At 43.1% G+C, this 20,898-nt stretch overlaps 1 protein-coding gene across 1 annotated transcript; it reads left to right on the forward strand.

The window, feature by feature from the left end:
- The first annotated feature begins 5,687 nt into the window (after positions 1–5,687).
- Positions 5,688–6,275, forward strand: LOC120035978 (putative uncharacterized protein YDR544C). Its single transcript, XM_038982466.1, has one exon. It carries the CDS (start codon positions 5,688–5,690, stop codon positions 6,273–6,275), a length of 588 nt encoding a protein of 195 aa, XP_038838394.1.
- Positions 6,276–20,898: the final 14,623 nt, after the last annotated feature.

Below are 20,898 nucleotides of genomic sequence, written 5' to 3' on the forward strand. Positions count from 1 at the left end.
ACTGTCTAGTAAAACATTCCCATATGGTCATCTATAACTGTCTCTAACTGTCTAGTAAACATTCCATATTGTCACGTCATAACTGTCTAGTAAAACATTCCATATGTCATCTATAACTGTCTTAGTAAAACATTCCCATATGGTCATCACTAACTTCTGTAAAACATTCCCATATGGTCATCTATAACTGTCTATAACTGTCTAGTAAAACATTCCCATATGGTCTTCTATAACTGTCTATAACAGTCTGGTAAAACATTCCCATTTGGTCATCTATAACTGTCTAGTAAAACATTCCCATATGGTCATCTATAACTGTCTATAACTGTCTAGTAAAACATTCCCATATGCTAATCTATAACAGTCTAGTAAACCATTCCCATATGGTCATCTATAACTGTCTTGTAAAACATTCCCATATGGTCATCTATAACTGTCTTGTAAAACATTCCCATATGGTCATCTATAACTGTCTTTAAAGTCTTTAGTAAAAACATTCCATGGTATTATAACTGTCTTAACATCTTAGTACAAACTTCGCCATATGGTCTCTATAACTGTCTCTAACTGTCTAGTAAAACATTCCCATATGGTCATCTATAAATGTCTAGTAAAACATTCCCAATGGTTCTCATAACTGTCTCTAACTGTCTAGTAAAAACAATTCCCATATGGTCATCTATAACTGTCTTGTAAAACATTCCATAGGTCATATTATAACTGTCTCTAACTGGTCTAGTAAAACATTCCTATGATGGTTCTAAACTGTCTCTAACTGTCTAGTAAAACATTCCCATATGGTCTCATCTTTTTTTTATCAAAACTGTCATAGATAAAACATTCCCATATGGTATCTATAACTGTCTAGTAAAACATCCCATATGGTCATCTATAACTGTCTAGTAAACAATTCCCATATAGGTCATCTATAACTGTCATAACGTCTAGTTAAAACATTCCCATAGGTCATCATAATTATAGATGACCAATATGGGAATGGTTTACTAGACTGTTATAGCCAGTTATAGCATGACCATAACAGGGAATGTTTACTAGACTGTTATAGACAGTTATAGATGACAATATGAGGAACGTTTCATAGACAGTTATAGATGACCGTTTTATAACATGGGAATGTTTTACTAGACTGTTATAGACAGTTATAGATGACCATATGGGAATGTTTTACAAGACAGTTATAGATGACCATATGGGAATGTTTTACTAGACTGTTATAGACAGTTATAGATGACCATATGGGAATGTTTTACTAGACAGTTATAGATGACCATATGGGAATGTTTTACTAGACAGTTATAGATGACCATATGGGAATGTTTTACTAGACATTTATAGATGACCATATGGGAATGTTTTACTAGACAGTTAGAGACAGTTATAGACGACCATATGGGAATGTTTTACTAGACAGTTAGAGACAGTTATATATGACCGTATGGGAATGTTTTACAAGACAGTTATAGATGACCATATGGGAATGTTTTACTAGACAGTTAGAGACAGTTATAGATGACCATATGGGAATGTTTTACTAGACATTTATAGAGGACCATATGGGAATGTTTTACTAGACAGTTAGAGACAGTTATAGACGACCATATGGGAATGTTTTACTAGACAGTTAGAGACAGTTATAGATGACCGTATGGGAATGTTTTACTAGACTGTTATAGACAGTTATAGATGACCATATGGGAATGTTTTACAAGATAGTTAGTGATGACCATATGGGAATGTTTTACAAGACAGTTATAGATGACCATATGGGAATGTTTTACTAGACTGTTATAGATGACCATATGGGAATGTTTTACTAGACTGTTATAGACAGTTATAGATGACCATATGGGAATGTTTTACTAGACAGTTATAGATGACCATATGGGAATGTTTTACTAGACAGTTAGAGACAGTTATAGATGACCATATGGGAATGTTTTACTAGACTGTTATAGACAGTTATAGATGACCATATGGGAATGTTTTACAAGACAGTTAGTGATGACCATATGGGAATGTTTTACAAGACAGTTATAGATGACCATATGGGAATGTTTTACTAGACAGTTAGTGATGACCATATGGGAATGTTTTACTAGACAGTTAGAGACAGTTATAGATGACCATATGGGAATGTTTTACTAGACAGTTAGAGACAGTTATAGATGACCATATGGGAATGTTTTCCTAGACAGTTAGTGATGACCACAAGGGAATGCTTTACTAGACAGTTAGAGACAGATATATATGACCATATGGGAATGTTTTACTAGACAGTTAGAGACAGTTATAGATGACCATATGGGAATGTTTTACTGGACAGTTAGAGACAGTTATAGATGACCATATGGGAATGTTTTACTAGACAGTTATAGATGACCATATGGGAATGTTTTACTAGACAGTTGGAGACAGTTATAGATGACCGTGGGGGAATGTTTTACTAGACTGTTATAGACAGTTATAGATGACCATATGGGAATGTTTTACAAGACAGTTAGTGATGACCATATGGGAATGTTTTACAAGACAGTTATAGATGACCATATGGGAATGTTTTACTAGACTGTTATAGATGACCATATGGGAATGTTTTACTAGACTGTTATAGACAGTTATAGATGACCATATGGGAATGTTTTACTAGACAGTTATAGATGACCAAATGGGAATGTTTTACTAGACTGTTATAGACAGTTATAGATGACCATATGGGAATGTTTTACAAGACAGTTATAGATGACCATATGGGAATGTTTTACAAGACAGTTATAGATGACCATATGGGAATGTTTTACAAGACAGTTATAGATGACCAAATGGGAATGTTTTACTAGACTGTTATAGACAGTTATAGATGACCATATGGGAATGTTTTAGGGGACAGTTATAGACAGTTATAGATGACCATATGGGAATGTTTTACTAGACAGTTAGTGATGACCATATGGGAATGCTTTACTAGACAGTTAGAGACAGTTATAGATGACCATATGGGAATGTTTTACTAGACAGTTAGGGATGACCATATGGGAATGTTTTACTAGACAGTTAGTGATGACCATATGGGAATGTTTTACTGGACAGTTAGAGACAGTTATAGATGACCATATGGGAATGTTTTACTAGACAGTTAGAGACAGTTAGTGATGACCATATGGGAATGTTTTACTGGACAGTTAGAGACAGTTATAGATGACCATATGGGAATGTTTTACTAGACAGTTAGAGACAGTTATAGATGACCATATGGGAATGTTTTACTAGACAGTTAGAGGCAGTTATAGATGACCATATGAGAATGTTTTACTGGACAGTTAGAGATGACCACAGCATGGGAGTGTCCCTCAGCCTTTAAATTACACAGGATGCGTTCCATGACCGGCCTCTCATTAACGTACCACATATCATCATTAGGAGTTCATGCTAGTTTCATTGCTTGAATCATTAAGGCTACAATCATAGTCTCATAAAACACAGCTATTTATACTCTGGTTTGCTCTGTGTTAGTCTGCTCTTGTCTTGGCTGGTCTGGTCTTTTTTTATTTTTTTTTATTTCACCTTTATTTAACCAGGTAGGCCAGTTGAGTACAAGTTCTCATTTACAACTACGACCTGGCCAACAATAAAGCAAAGCAGTGCAACAAAAAACTACAACACAGAGTTACACATGGAATAAACAAACGTACAGTCAAAAACACAATAGAAAAATATATATACAGTGTGTGCAAATGTAGTACGGAGGTAAGGCATTAAATAGTCCATAGTAGTGAAGTAATTACAATTACAATTTAGCAAATGAACACTGGAGTGATAGATGTGCAGATGATGATGTGCAAGTAGAAATACTGGTGTGCAAAAGAGCAAAAAATGTCAATTTAAACTATATGGGGATAAGGATGGGCTATTTACAGATGGGCTGTGTACAGCTACAGCGAACGGTGAGCTGCTCAGATAGCTGATGCTTAAAGTTAGTGAGGGAGATTTATGTCTCCAACTTAAGCGATTTTTGCAATTCGTTCCAGTCATTGGCTGCAGAGAACTGGAAGGAAAGGCGGCCAAAGGAGGTTTTGGCTTTGGGGATGACTAGTGAGATATACCTGCTGGAGCGCGTGCTACGGGTGGGTGTTGTCATGGTGACCAGTGAGCTGAGATAAGGCAAAGGTTAACCTTGCAAAGACTTATAGATGACCTGGAATGATTGGGTCTGGCGACAAATATGTAGCGAGGTCCAGCCGACGAGAGCATACAGGTCGCAGTGGTGGGTGGTATATGGGGCTTTGGTGACAAAACGGATGGCACTATGATAGACTGCATTCAGTTTGCTGAGTAGAGTGTTGGAGGCTATTTTGTAAATTATAACGCCGAAGTCAAGGATCGGTAGGATAGTCAGTTTTACGAGGGTATGTTTGGCAGAGTAAGTGAAGGAGGCTTTGTTTGCGAAATTGGAAGCCGATTCTAGATTTAATTTTGGATTGGAGATGCTTAGTATAAGTCTGGAAGGAGAGAGTTTACAGTCTAGCAAGACACCTAGCTATTTGTAGTTGTCAACATATTCTAAGTCAGAACCGTCCAGAGTAGTGATGCTAGTCGGGTGGGCGGGTGCGGGCAGCGATGGGTTGAATAGCATGCATTTAGTTTTACTAGCGTTTAAGAGCATTCTTAGCTGGTTTGGGCTGGTCTGAGCTGGTCTGGGCTGGTCTGGGCTGGTCTGAGATGGTCTGAGCTGGTCTGGGCTGGTCTGGGCTGGTCTGAGCTGGTCTGAGCTGGTCTGGGCTGGTCTGAGATGGTCTGGGCTGGTCTGAGCTGCGATGGGCTGGTCTGAGCTGCGATGGGTTGAAGAGCATGCATTTAGTTTTACTAGTGTTTAAGAGCAGTCTTAGCTTGTCTGGGCTGGTCTGAACTGGTCTGGTCTGGGCTGGTCTGAGCTGGTCTGAGGTTGTCTGAGCTTGTCTGAGGGTGTCTGGGCTGGTCTGGTCTGGTCTGAACTGGGCTGGTCTGAGCTGGTCTGAGCTGGTCTGAGCTTGTCTGGGCTGGTATTAGCTAGTCTGAGCTTGTCTGGGCTTGTCTAAGCTGGTCTGAGCTGGTCTGAGCTGGTCTAAGCTGGTCTGGGCTGGTCTAAGCTGGTCTGGGCTGGTCTGGGCTGGTCTGTGCTGGTCTGAGCTGGTCTGAGCTGGTCTGGGCTGGTCTGGTCTGAGGTGGTCTGGTCTGGGCTGATCTGGGCTGGTCTGAGCTGGTCTAAGCTGGTCTGGGCTGATCTGGGCTGGTCTGAGCTGGTCTGAGCTGGTCTGGTCACCATCTTCTATTACCCAACACCCCTCCATCCCTGACTGGGTGAATTTGCATGCAGGCAGGACGGTAAACACGTGGCCATGCGGCTTGGTTTATGGGACGTGCAGTCCAAAGATACATGAGATGTTATTCTGCATAATTATTGTAGATTGAAACTCACTGATCCTGGAGTTCTAACCTACTCCACAGTCTACCGATAAGTGGCACAGTGCTAGCAAGGCGGCAGGTAGCTTAACAGTTACAGAAGCAAACCCATATGGTCATCTATAACTGTCTAGTAAAACATTTCCATATGGTCATCTATAACTGTCTATAACTGTCCAGTAAAACATTCCCATATGGTCATCTAAAACTGTCTAGTAAAACATTCCCATATGGTCATCCCCCCACCCCACATCACCCCACCTCACCTTACATCACCCCACCTCACCTTACATCACCCCACCTCACCGTACATCCCCCTACCCCACCCCACCCTACATCCCCCTACCCCACCTCACCCTACATCACCCCACATCACCCTACATCACCCTATCCTGCCCCACCCTACATCACCCCACCTCACCCCCCATCACCCTACATCACCCCACCTCACCCTACATCACCCTACCCCACCTCACCCTACATCACCCCACCTCACATTACATCACCCCACCTCACCCTACATCACCCCACCTCACGCTGCATCACCCCACATCACCCTACATCACCCCACATTGCCCTACCTTCCCCTACCCCGCCTCACCCTACATCACCCCACCTCACCCTGCATCACCCCACCTCACCCTACATCACCCCACCTCACCGTACATCACCCCACATCCCCTACCCCACCTCAACCTACCTCACCCTACCCCGCCTCACCCTACATCACCCCACCTCACTGTACATCACCCCACATCCCCCTACCCCACCTCACCCTACATCACCCCACTACCCCAACGGACCCCATCCCACCCTAACCCACCCAACCTACCCCACCTCCCCATAACCTACATAACCCCACCCCCATATCCCACCCCACCTACCACACCATAACCTACATCATCCCACCCCCCTATCCCACCCCACCTACATCACCCCACCCCCCTATCCCACCCCACCTACCTCACCATAACCTACATCACCCCCATATCCCAACCCCCCTACCCCACCTCACCATAACCTATGTAATGGATGTGAAATGGCTAGCTAGTTAGCGGTGGTGCGCGCTAATAGTGTTTCAATCGGTGACGTCACTCACATTGAGACCTTGAAGTAGTGGTTCCCCTTGCTCAGCAAGGGGCCTTTGTGGAGCGATGGGTAACGACGCTTCGTGGGTAACTGTTGTTGATGTGTGCAGAGGGTCCCTGGTTCGCGCCCGGGTCAGGGCGAGGGGACGCCATAAAGTTAAACTGTTACACCTACATTACCCCACCCCCATATCCCACCCACCCCACCCCACATCACCCTACATCACCCCGCCTCACTCTACATCACCCCACCTCACCCTGCATCACCCCACCTCAACCTACATCACCTCACCCTACCTCACCCTACATCACCCCACCTCACCGTACATCACCCTACATCCCCCTACCCCACCTCACCCCACCTCACCCTACATCACGCCACCTCACCCTACATCACCCCACATCCCCCTACATTACCCCACATCCCCCTACTCCGCCTCACCTACATCACCCCACTTCACCCTACATCACGCCACATCACCCTACATCTGCCCCTACCCCGCCTCACCTACATCACACCACCTCACCCTATATCACCCCACACTGCATCCTCCTACCCCACCTCACCCTAATGCACCCTACATCACCTCACCCTACATCCCCCTACCCCACCTCACCCCACTACCCCAACCTACCCCACCTCACCATAACCTACATAACCCCACCCCCATATCCCACACCATAACCTACATCTTCCCACCCCCCTATCCCACCCCACCTACCTCACCATAACCTACATCATCCCACCCCCATATCCCACCCCCCCACCCCACCTCACCATAACCTACATTACCCCACCCACATATCCCACCGCCCTACCCCTACCCCACCTCACCATAACCTACATCACCCCCCCTACCCCACCTCACCATAACCTACATCACCCCACCCCCCCTACCTCACCCTACCTTACATCATCCCACCATCTCACCCTAGATTAGGAACTTCCTGAATTCGTTAGGCATCCTATGATCTTAGTTTAAACACAGGCTTGGTCTGTCGATCCGGACGGCAATACCCCTTTTCCTCGCCCCTCCCCTCCCTGCCCCTCGTACCAATCCCTCCGTGCCTGCTTCGAACCCCGCCCTGAGCCAACGGTTGCCTGTAGCCTTGTAAGAGGGAGCCACGTCAACAGCAGTTGGTCAGAGATGACAGAAAGATAAATTGCCAAGAAGTCTAACTGACAGAGAGAATAAAAGGAGTGATTTGGTTTTCCATTTATTTGAACTAGTAATTCAACTAACAGCTGAATGATCAAAACAAAGACTATTTTAACATTGAAATAAAAGTATTTTTTCAAGGAGTTGTGAGGCAAATATGGAAGAGTCTCAAATCAGGAGTTAATTCGAACTGGGTTTATGCCATCCGTTTGGAAATGTTGTTCCTGTCCACAAGCCTTTCCTTCCTAAACAATGACAAATCCCCAAGATGAAGGTCTTGCGTTGTCATGATGATATAACCCATGCCTCTACCAGCTCACCTTACATCACCTCACGCTATATCACCAGACCCGAGCCCCGCCCCCTCGACGCACCCCACCCCACCACACCCTAAATCTATTCCCCATAGCCAGACAGGAACCAGCATCAATACAGTCTATTCCCCATAGCCAGACAGGAACCAGCATCAATACAGTCTATTCCCCATAGCCAGACAGGAACCAGCAGCAATACAGTCTATTCCCCATAGCCAGACAGGAACCAGCAACAATACAGTCTATTCCCCATAGCCAGACAGGAACCAGCAACAATACAGTCTATTCCCCATAGCCAGACAGGAACCAGCAGCAATACAGTCTATTCCCCATAGCCAGACAGGAACCAGCATCAATACAGTCTATTCCCCATAGCCAGACAACAACCAGCATCAATACAGTCTATTCCCCATAGCCAGACAGGAACCAGCATCAATACAGTCTATTCCCCATAGCCAGACAGGAACCCGCATCAATACAGTCTATTCCCCATAGCCAGACAGGAACCAGCATCAATACAGTCTATTCCCCCATAGCCAGACAACAACCAGCATCAATACAGTCTATTCCCCCATAGCCAGACAGGAACCAGCATCAATACAGTCTATTCCCCATAGCCAGACAACAACCAGCACCAATACAGTCTATTCCCCCATTAAACCCCATTCTATTGTATTCTATTTTAATTGTGAGGTCGCTCATACATTTTCACTTGACTATTATTCTGTACCTAAGTCTGACTTACATGTCTCAATCTAATATTATGCAACTAAGTCTGACTTACATGTTTCATTCTATTATCCAGTACCTAAGTCTGACTTATATATAGAAATGTGGTAACATGTCTCATTCTATTATCCTGTACCTAAGTCTGACTTATATGTCTCATTCTAATATTCTGTACCTAAGTCTGACTTATACAGGGAAATGTGGTAACATGTCTCATTCTATTATCCTGTACCTAAGTCTGACTTATACAGGGAAATGTGGTAACTTGTCTCATTCTATTATCCTGTACCTAAGTCTGACTTATATATAGAAATGTGGTAACATGTCTCATTCTATTATCTTGTACCTAAGTCTGACTTATATGTCTCATTCTAATATTCTGTACCTAAGTCTGACTGATATATAGACATGTGGTAACATGTCTCATTCTATTATCTTGTACCTAAGTCTGACTTATATGTCTCATTCTATTATTCTGTACCTAAGTCTGACTTATATATAGAAATGTGGTAACATGTTTCATTCTATTATCCTGTACCTAAGTCTGACTTATATGTCTCATTCTAATATTCTGTACCTAAGTCTGACTTATACAGGGAAATGTGGTAACATGTCTCATTCTATTATCCTTTACCTAAGTCTGACTTATACAGGGAAATGTGGTAACATGTCTCATTCTATTATCCTGTACCTAAGTCTGACTTATATATAGAAGACAGGAGAATCCGTGAACATGGAACCATCACAACAACCCAGTCCTCAGATCTCATCATTACAACCAACTACAAGGTCTCGGATTCATTACAACTTCAATATAAAGCTTTGAAAGCCTGTTAAAATCCCTTTAGTCTCGCTAAGTCTCTATAGCAATATTCCAAACAGAGCAGCCTGTTACTTCTGTTGACCGCAGTTTCATTACGCTTCTCCGAGTCTGTATTTCATAGCAGTTACGCTTTAACACCAGGAACGTCAATTTGCTGCCCATAGACAATAAAACCTGTGTTTCTAGGGGATGTGTGTTGTGTAATGCTTACCCCATTTTCCAGTAAACTTCTGGATGTTCTGATTTCACATGGATTTTATCTGTATGATTCTGAACTCAATTGGATGCAATTATGTTCTGGGAAAAAAAGCTAAACATCTAGGCCTAGCTGCTTTTCAAAATGATTTACCGTGTGTTCATGGTACACAGACCAGAGTCTGCTAGCTGGGTAGACAGACAGACAGACAGACAGACAGACAGACAGACAGACAGACAGACAGACAGACAGACAGACAGACAGACAGACAGACAGACAGACAGACAGACAGACAGACAGACAGACAGACAGACAGACAGACAGACAGACAGACAGACAGACAGACAGACAGACAGACAGACAGACAGACAGAGAGAGAGAGAGAGAGAGAGAGAGAGAGAGAGAGAGAGAGAGAGAGAGAGTGAGAGAGAGAGCTGTATGGTGTCTGTGTGTCATCAACACACATTGCTGTATTGGAGGCAGTACGCACAGTAATAATACACTGGATTTACACTGGATTTACCAATATCAAGTAATAGAAGAGGCAGTATGCATAGTAATAATACACTGGATTTACACTGGATTTACCAATATCAAGTAATAGAGGAGGCAGTACGCATAGTAATAATAAACTGGATTTACACTGGATTTACCAATATCAAGTAATAGAGGCAGTATGCATAGTAATATTAAACTGGATTTACACTGGATTTACCAATATCAAGTAATAGAGGCAGTATGCATAGTAATATTAAACTGGATTTACCAATATCAAGTAATAGAGGCAGTATGCATAGTAATATTAAACTGGATTTACACTGGATTTACCAATATCAAGTAATAGAGGCAGTATGCAAAGTAATATTAAACTGGATTTACACTGGATTTACCAATATCAAGTAATAGAGGAGGCAGTATGCATAGTAATAATAACCTGGATTTACACTGGATTTACCAATATCAAGTAATAGAGGCAGTATGCAAAGTAATATCAAGTAATATCAACTATTTGAGCAATATGAGATGGAACGGAGATCCATGCAATAATGGCTCTATAAGTAAGAGTAATATGGAAAGGAATAAGAGACTGGATTTACACTGGACTTACCAATTTACCAATGTGTGTGTGTGTAAGTAATGGTTGGATGTATGTGGTGCAGATGGTCTCTGAGGTGCAGATGGTCTCTGAGGTGCAGATGGTCTCTGAGGTGCAGATGGTCTCTGAGGTGCAGGTGGTCTCTGAGGTGCAGATGTTCTTGGTCTCTGAGGTGCAGATGGTCTCTGAGGTGCAGATGGTCTCTGAGGTGCAGATGGTCTTGGTCTCTGAGGTGCAGATGGTCTGTGAGGTGCAGATGGTCTCTGAGGTGCAGATGGTCTCTGAGGTGCAGATGGTCTCTGAGGTGGAGATAGTCTCTGAGGTGCAGATGGTCTCTGAAGTGCAGATGGTCTCTGAGGTGCAGATGGTCTCTGAAGTGCAGATGGTCTATGAGGTGCAGATGTTCTTGGTCTCTGAGGTGCAGATGGTGTCTGAGGTGCAGATGGTCTCTGAGGTGCAGATGGTCTCTGAGGTGCAGATAGTCTCTGAGGTGCAGATGGTCTCTGAGGTGCAGATGGTCTCTGAGGTGCAGATGGTCTCTGAGGTGCAGATGGTCTCTGAGGTGCAGATAGTCTCTGAGGTGGAGATGGTCTCTGAGGTGCAGATGGTCTCTGACAGAAAAAGTCTGTTCCCAAACAGCTCTTTTAAACTTGACAACACCTTCTCTAAACTTGACAACACCTCCTCTAACCTTGACAACACCTCCTCTAGCCTTGACAACACCTCCTCTAACCTTGACAACACCTCCTCTAACCTTGACAACACCTCCTCTAACCTTGACAACACCTCCTCTAGCCTTGACAACACCTCCTCTAACCTTGACAACACCTCCTCTAACCTTGACAACACCTCCTCTAACCTTGACAACACCTCCTCTAACCTTGACAACACCTCCTCTAACCTTGACAACACCTACTCTAAACTTGACAACACCTCCTCTAACCTTGACAACACCTCCTCTAACCTTGACAACACCTCCTCTAACCTTGACAACACCTCCTCTAACCTTGACAACACCTCCTCTAACCTTGACAACACCTCCTCTAACCTTGACAGCACCTCCTCTAACCTTGACAACACCTACTCTAAACTTGACAACACCTCCTCTAACCTTGACAACACCTCCTCTAACCTTGACAACACCTCCTCTAACCTTGACAACACCTCCTCTAGCCTTGACAACACCTCCTCTAACCTTGACAACACCTCATCTAACCTTGACAACACCTCCTCTAACCTTGACAACACCTCCTCTAACCTTGACAACATGTCTTCTAATCTTGACAACACCTCCTCTAACCTTGACAGCACCTCCCTTAACCTTGACAACACCTCCTCTAACCTTGACAACACCTCCTCTAACCTTGACAACACCTCCTCTAACCTTGACAACACCTCCTCTAACCTTGACAACACCTCCTCTAACCTTGACAACATGTCCTCTAATCTTGACAACACCTCCTCTAACCTTGACAGCACCTCCCTTAACCTTGACAGCACCTCCCTTAACTTTGACAACACCTCCTCCAACCTTGACAACACCTACTCTAACCTTGACAACACCTCCTCTAACCTTGACAACACCTACTATAACCCTGAAAATCCCTTGTATGGCCTTTCTAGAGGTCCATTCTCTTACAATAAAGCTATAATCAAAACCCTGCATGGTCCCAGTTCAAGTGAAGCATATGGATGTCTTGGCATTGCACTTTAGCTGTGTATTCTCAGGTTTTTACCAGACACCTTGGAGACTAAACCATTTCCCTCCCTCTTCTTTTACCAGGCACCTTGGAGACTAAACCATTTCCCTCCCTCTTCTTTGACCAGCCACCTTGGAGGCCAAATCATTTCCCTCCCTCCCCTCTGTCTAGGCACCTTGGAGACTAAACCATTTCCCTCCCTCTTCTTTTACCAGGCACCTTGGAGACTAAACCATTTCCCTCCCTCTTCTTTGACCAGCCACCTTGGAGGCTAAATAATTTAACTCATAAACCATTTCCTCTGTCTAGGCTACCTCTACAGGACTACAGGGATGATGTCATAGGCTAAGGCGAGCCTGAAAACCCCTGACAGTCATCACAACCCTGAGGCTACGGCTGAGGACAGGAACCAGTCAAAGAAGTCCCGCTATGACCTCAGCAGAGTCATCGAACGAGCAAAAGGACAATATTGGAATAAGGTGGAATCATATAACACAAGCTCTGACGTCTGCCGCATGTGGCAGGGGGCTACAGTCCATTACGGATTACAAAGGAACAACCAACCGTGATCTGCCCAACGATACCTCTTTACCAGACAACTCAATGCTTTGACAAAAACAACACGGTGCCGGGTGTGAGGGCTGCCACCGACCCCAGATCATCGGGTGATCTCGCTCTCGTGAGTAAAGTCTTTAATCAGGTCACCACCCACAAGGCCTGAGGGGATTCCAGGGTGCATTCTCAGAGCACAGAACAGCTGGCAGGCATATTCACGGTAATTTTCAACCTCTCCTTGTCCTTGTCTGTAAATCCCCACATGTTTTAAGATGACCACCATCGTTCCTGTTCCCAAGAACTCGACGATTTCCTGCCACAATGGCTACCGCCCTGAAGCACTGACATCTGTAATCATGGCACACGTAAACACCATCATCCCAGACACCCTAGACCCAGTTCAATTTGCATACTGCCCGAACAGATCCATAGAAGATGCAATCTCAACTCCACCCTGCCCTCACCCAACTACACTACCGGTCAAAAGTTTTAGAACACCTACTCATTCAAGGGTTTTTCATAATTTTTTACTATTTTCTACATTGTAGAATAATAGTGAAGACATCAAAACTATGAAATAACACATTTGGAATCATGTAGTAACCAAAAAAGTGTTAAACAAATCAAAAAATATTTTATATCTGAGATTCTTAAAATAGCCATTGTTGCCTTGATGACAGCTTTGCACACTCTTGGCATTCCCTCAACCAGCTTCACCTGGAATGCTTTTCCAACAGTCTTGAAGTAGTACCCTTACACAGCCTGGAGGTGTGTTGGGTCATTGTCCTGTTGAAAAATAAATGATAGTCCCACTAAGCCAAAACCAGATGGGATGGCGTATCGCTGCAGAATGCTGTGGTAGCCATGCTGGTTAAGTGTAACTTTTGACCGGTAGTGTAGATAAGAGCAATACCTATGTGAGAATGTTGTTCATTGACTACAGCTCAGCGTTCAACACCATAGTCCCCTCAAAGCTCGTCACCAAGATAAGGACCCTGGGACTGATCACCTCTCTCTACAACTGGATCCTGGACTTCCTGACGGGCCGTCCCCAGGTGGTGAGGGTAGGCAACAACACATCTGCCACGCTGATCCTCAACACTGGGCACTTCTTATCCTACTGTCACTCCAACACACTCACATAAACACACACTCCATCATCTCATCACTCACGCATAATTTGCACATACATTTATACTGACTCTACACACACACACAAATATACACCCACTCACATACAGTCTGCTGCTACTCTGTTTATCATATATCCTCATGCCTAGTCCCCTTCCCACTATACATATCTACCTCCATCAATCCAGTATCCCTGCACATTGTTAATATGGTACTGACCCTGTATATAGTCACCTTACCCCTATACATATCTACCTCCATCACTCCAGTATCCCTGTACATTGTTAATATGGTACTGACCCTGTATATAGTCCTCTTCCCCCTATACATATCTACCTCCATCACTCCAGTATCCCTGCACATTGTTAATATGGTACTGACCCTGTATATAGTCCCCTTCCCCCTATACATATCTACCTCCATCACTCCAGTATCCCTGTACATTGTTAATATGGTACTGACCCTGTATATAGTCACCTTACCCCTATACATATCTACCTCCATCACTCCAGTATCCCTGTACATTGTTAATATGGTACTGACCCTGTATATAGTCCCCTTCCCCCTATACATATCTACCTCCATCACTCCAGTATCCCTGTACATTGTTAATATGGTACTGACCCTGTATATAGTCACCTTACCCCTATACATATCTACCTCCATCACTCCAGTATCCCTGTACATTGTTAATATGGTACTGACCCTGTATATAGTCACCTTACCCCTATACATATCTACCTCTATCACTCCAGTATCCCTGTACATTGTTAATATGGTACTGACCCTGTATATAGTCACCTTACCCCTATACATATCTACCTCCATCACTCCAGTATCCCTGTACATTGTTAATATGGTACTGACCCTGTATATAGTCCTCTTCCCCCTATACATATCTACCTCCATCACTCCAGTATCCCTGCACATTGTTAATATGGTACTGACCCTGTATATAGTCACCTTACCCCTATACATATCTACCTCCATCACTCCAGTATCCCTGTACATTGTTAATATGGTACTGGAACTGACCCTATACAGTATATAGATTCTGCACATTGTTAATATGGTATTAGAACTGACCCTGGAACTGTCCCTATACAGTATATAGATTCTGTACATTGTTAATATGGTATTAGAACTGACCCTGGAACTGTCCCTGTATATAGATTCTTACTTTCTGTGTTTTTCTTATTTTTATTTCTCGTGTGTTTGTGTTCTACCTTGTTATTTCATTGATATTGATTACTGCATTGTTGGGGTTCGAGCTGAGAAGAAAGGGCATTTCATTGTAGTTGTGTACAGTTGTGGCCAAAAGTTTGGGAATGATACAAATATTAATTTCCTCAGAGTTTGCTGCTTCAGTGTCTTTAGATATTTTTGTCAGATGTTACTATGGAGAACTGAAGTATAATTACACGCATTTCACAAGTGTCAAAGGCTTTTATTGACAATTACATGAAGTTGATGCAAAGAGTCAATATTTGCAGTGTTGACCCTTCTTTTTCAAGACCTCTGCAATCCGCCCTGGCATGCTGTCAATTAACTTCTGGGCCACATCCTGACGGATGGCAGCCCATTCTTGTATAATGAATGCTTGGAGTTTGTCAGAATTTGTGGGTTTTTGTTTGTTTGGACAAGATTTTTTCCGGGTTCCCCAAACAATCAGAAAGGGGATTCATCAGAGAAAATGACTTTACCCCAGTCCTCAGCAGTCCAATCCCTGTACCTTTTGCAGAATATCAGTCTGTCCCTGATGTTTTTCCTGGAGAGAAGTGGCTTCCTGAGCAAGCTCTGTGTGATCCCGCAGCTGAATAAACTTTAGGAGACGGTCCTGGCGCTTGCTGGACATTCTTGGGCGCCCTGAAGCCTTCTTCACACCAATTGAACCGCTCTCCTTGAAGTTCTTGATGATCCAATAAATGGTTGATTTAGGTACAATCTTACTGGCAGAAATATCCTTGCCAGTGAAGCCCTTTTTGTGCAAAGCAATGATGACGGCACGTGTTTCCGTGCAGGTAACCATGGTTGACAGAGGAAGAACAATGATTCCAAGCACCACCCTCCTTTTGAAGCTTCCAGTCTGTTATTCGAACTCAATTAGCATGACAGAGTGATCTCCAGCCTTGTCCTTGTCAACACTCACACCTGTGTGAGAGAATCACTGACATGATGTCAGCTGGTCCTTTTGTGGCAGGCCTGAAATGCAGTGGAAATGTTTTGGGGGGATTCAGTTCATTTGAATGGCAAAGAGGGACTTTGCAATTAATTGCAATTCATCTGATCACTCTTCATAACATTCTGGAGTATATGCAAATTGCCATCATACAAACTGAGGCAGCAGACCTTCTGAAAATTAATCTTTGTGTCGTTATCAAAATGTTTGGCCCCGACTGTATCTGAAATTAAAACTGCCATTCAATGGAATGATACTCAGACAGGCATGGCTACGGCCTGGGGGTCTATGACACTAAACAACACATCACACCCAGATGACTAAACAACACACCCAGATGACTAAACAACACATCACTCCCAGATGACTAAACACATTTAGTAAATGACCGACACTGAGACACATGAGCTTCATCAAACAGTCAGATGCATCTAGCTTTCTCTTTCAGTCCAGAGGCACAAAGTCCAGAGGCACAAAGTCCAGAGGCACAAAGTCCAGAGGCACAAAGTCCAGAGGCACAAAGTCCAGAGGCACACACAATAAAACACCATCGGGAAAGACATCACGGAGAGAGTTCCTTAGAAACCAGTGATGTACTGGGATATCCACACCAGCTTCTGTAGTGCCATGCGACCGAGAGAAAACTATGGGACTAGCCTGATATCAGTTCCTTAGAAATCATTATGGGACTAGCCTGATTCCAGTTCCTTAGAAATCATTATGGGACTAGCCTGATTCCAGGTCCTTTGAAATCATTATGGGACTGGCCTGATTCCAGGTCCTTTGAAATCATTATGGGACTGGCCTGATTCCAGGTCCTTTGAAATCATTATGGGACTGGCCTGATTCCAGGTCCTTTGAAATCATTATGGGACTGGCCTGATTCCAGGTCCTTTGAAACCATTATGGGACTGGCCTGATTCCAGGTCCTTTGAAATCATTATGGGACTGGCCTGATTCCAGTTCCTTAGAAATCATTATGGGACTGGCCTGATTCCAGGTCCTTTGAAATCATTATGGGACTGGCCTGATTCCAGGTCCTTTGAAATCATTATGGGACTGGCCTGATTCCAGTTCCTTAGATATCATTATGGGACTAGCCTGATGCCAGTTCCTTAGATATCATTATGGGACTGGCCTGATTCCAGGTCCTTTGAAATCCAGTTCCTTAGAAATCATTACTCAAAACGTCTGCCAGAAGTTTGCTGAATAACCCAGAGTGTTATAACTATGCTTTCAACCAAATTCCAAAGGAAAAACAATGTCAGGTAAATGGCAAATATTAACCATGTATGCTGTCTATATTGGTTGTAATTTACATAAGTCAGCGTCTAAGAATAAAGTATTTTTACGTAGAGTGTAGAGTGTTACTAGTAAATTAACTAGTGGAAGCCTGTCTCAGAGTGTTACTATTAAATTAACTAGTGGAAGCCTGTCCCAGAGTGTTACTAGTCCATTAACTAGTGGAAGCCTGTCACAGAGTGTTACTAGTAAATTAACTAGTGGAAGCCTGTCCCAGAGTGTTACTCGTGCATTAACGAGTGGAAGTCTGTCCCAGAGTGTTACCAGTCCATTAACTAGTGGAAGCCTGTCCCAGAGTGTTACCAGTCCATTAACTAGTGGAAGCCTGTCCCAGAGTGTTACTAGTAAATTAACTAGTGGAAGCCGGTCCCAGAGTGTTACTAGTAAATTAACTAGTGGAAGCCTGTCCCAGAGTGTTACTAGTAAATTAACTAGTGGAAGCCTGTCTCAGATGTGTTACTAGTTCATTAACTAGTGGAAGCCTGTCCCAGAGTGTTACTAGTAAATTAACTAGTGGAAGCCTGTCCCAGAGTGTTACTAGTAAATTAACTAGTGGAAGCCTGTCTCAGATGTGTTACTAGTTCATTAACTAGTGGAAGCCTGTCCCAGAGTGTTACTAGTTCATTAAATAGTGGAAGCCTGTCCCAGAGTGTTACTAGTAAATTAACTAGTGGAAGCCTGTACCAGAGTGTTAATAGTAAATTAACTAGTGGAAGCCTGTCCCAGAGTGTTACTAGTAAATTAACTAGTGGAAGCCTGTCTCAGATGTGTTACTAGTTCATTAACTAGTGGAAGCCTGTCCCAGAGTGTTACTAGTTCATTAAATAGTGGAAGCCTGTCCCAGAGTGTTACTAGTAAATTAACTAGTGGAAGCCTGTACCAGAGTGTTAATAGTCTATTAACTAGTGGAAGCCTGTCCCAGAGTGTTACTAGTCCATTAACTAGTGGAAGCCTGTCCCAGAGTGTTACTAGTAAATTAACTAGTGGAAGCCTGTCCTAGAGTGTTACTAGTAAATTAACTAGTGGAAGCCTGTCCTAGAGTGTTACTAGTAAATTAACTAGTGGAAGCCTGTCCCAGAGTGTTACCAGTCCATTAACTAGTGGAAGCCTGTCCCAGAGTGTTACTAGTAAATTAACTAGTGGAAGCCGGTCCCAGAGTGTTACTAGTAAATTAACTAGTGGAAGCCTGTCCCAGAGTGTTACTAGTAAATTAACTAGTGGAAGCCTGTCTCAGATGTGTTACTAGTTCATTAACTAGTGGAAGCCTGTCCCAGAGTGTTACTAGTAAATTAACTAGTGGAAGCCTGTCCCAGAGTGTTACTAGTAAATTAACTAGTGGAAGCCTGTCTCAGATGTGTTACTAGTTCATTAACTAGTGGAAGCCTGTCCCAGAGTGTTACTAGTTCATTAAATAGTGGAAGCCTGTCCCAGAGTGTTACTAGTAAATTAACTAGTGGAAGCCTGTACCAGAGTGTTAATAGTAAATTAACTAGTGGAAGCCTGTCCCAGAGTGTTACTAGTAAATTAACTAGTGGAAGCCTGTCTCAGATGTGTTACTAGTTCATTAACTAGTGGAAGCCTGTCCCAGAGTGTTACTAGTTCATTAAATAGTGGAAGCCTGTCCCAGAGTGTTACTAGTAAATTAACTAGTGGAAGCCTGTACCAGAGTGTTAATAGTCTATTAACTAGTGGAAGCCTGTCCCAGAGTGTTACTAGTCCATTAACTAGTGGAAGCCTGTCCCAGAGTGTTACTAGTAAATTAACTAGTGGAAGCCTGTCCTAGAGTGTTACTAGTAAATTAACTAGTGGAAGCCTGTCCTAGAGTGTTACTAGTAAATTAACTAGTGGAAGCCTGTCCCAGAGTGTTACTAGTAAATTAACTAGTGGAAGCCTGTCTCAGATGTGTTACTAGTTCATTAACTAGTGGAAGCCTGTCCCAGAGTGTTACTAGTAAATTAACTAGTGGAAGCCTGTCCCAGAGTGTTACTAGTAAATTAACTAGTGGAAGCCTGTCTCAGATGTGTTACTAGTTCATTAACTAGTGGAAGCCTGTCCCAGAGTGTTACTAGTTCATTAAATAGTGGAAGCCTGTCCCAGAGTGTTACTAGTAAATTAACTAGTGGAAGCCTGTACCAGAGTGTTAATAGTAAATTAACTAGTGGAAGCCTGTCCCAGAGTGTTACTAGTAAATTAACTAGTGGAAGCCTGTCTCAGATGTGTTACTAGTTCATTAACTAGTGGAAGCCTGTCCCAGAGTGTTACTAGTAAATTAACTAGTGGAAGCCTGTACCAGAGTGTTAATAGTAAATTAACTAGTGGAAGCCTGTCCCAGAGTGTTACTAGTAAATTAACTAGTGGAAGCCTGTCTCAGATGTGTTACTAGTTCATTAACTAGTGGAAGCCTGTCCCAGAGTGTTACTAGTTCATTAAATAGTGGAAGCCTGTCCCAGAGTGTTACTAGTAAATTAACTAGTGGAAGCCTGTACCAGAGTGTTAATAGTAAATTAACTAGTGGAAGCCTGTCCCAGAGTGTTACTAGTAAATTAACTAGTGGAAGCCTGTCTCAGATGTGTTACTAGTTCATTAACTAGTGGAAGCCTGTCCCAGAGTGTTACTAGTTCATTAAATAGTGGAAGCCTGTCCCAGAGTGTTACTAGTAAATTAACTAGTGGAAGCCTGTACCAGAGTGTTAATAGTCTATTAACTAGTGGAAGCCTGTCCCAGAGTGTTACTAGTCCATTAACTAGTGGAAGCCTGTCCCAGAGTGTTACTAGTAAATTAACTAGTGGAAGCCTGTCCTAGAGTGTTACTAGTAAATTAACTAGTGGAAGCCTGTCCTAGAGTGTTACTAGTAAATTAACTAGTGGAAGCCTGTCCCAGAGTGTTACTAGTAAATTAACTAGTGGAAGCCTGTCTCAGATGTGTTACTAGTTCATTAACTAGTGGAAGCCTGTCCCAGAGTGTTACTAGTAAATTAACTAGTGGAAGCCTGTCCCAGAGTGTTACTAGTAAATTAACTAGTGGAAGCCTGTCTCAGATGTGTTACTAGTTCATTAACTAGTGGAAGCCTGTCCCAGAGTGTTACTAGTTCATTAAATAGTGGAAGCCTGTCCCAGAGTGTTACTAGTAAATTAACTAGTGGAAGCCTGTACCAGAGTGTTAATAGTA

Source organism: Salvelinus namaycush, unplaced genomic scaffold (genome assembly GCF_016432855.1).
Source record: "Salvelinus namaycush isolate Seneca unplaced genomic scaffold, SaNama_1.0 Scaffold1172, whole genome shotgun sequence".
NCBI classification, from domain to species: domain Eukaryota; kingdom Metazoa; phylum Chordata; class Actinopteri; order Salmoniformes; family Salmonidae; genus Salvelinus; species Salvelinus namaycush.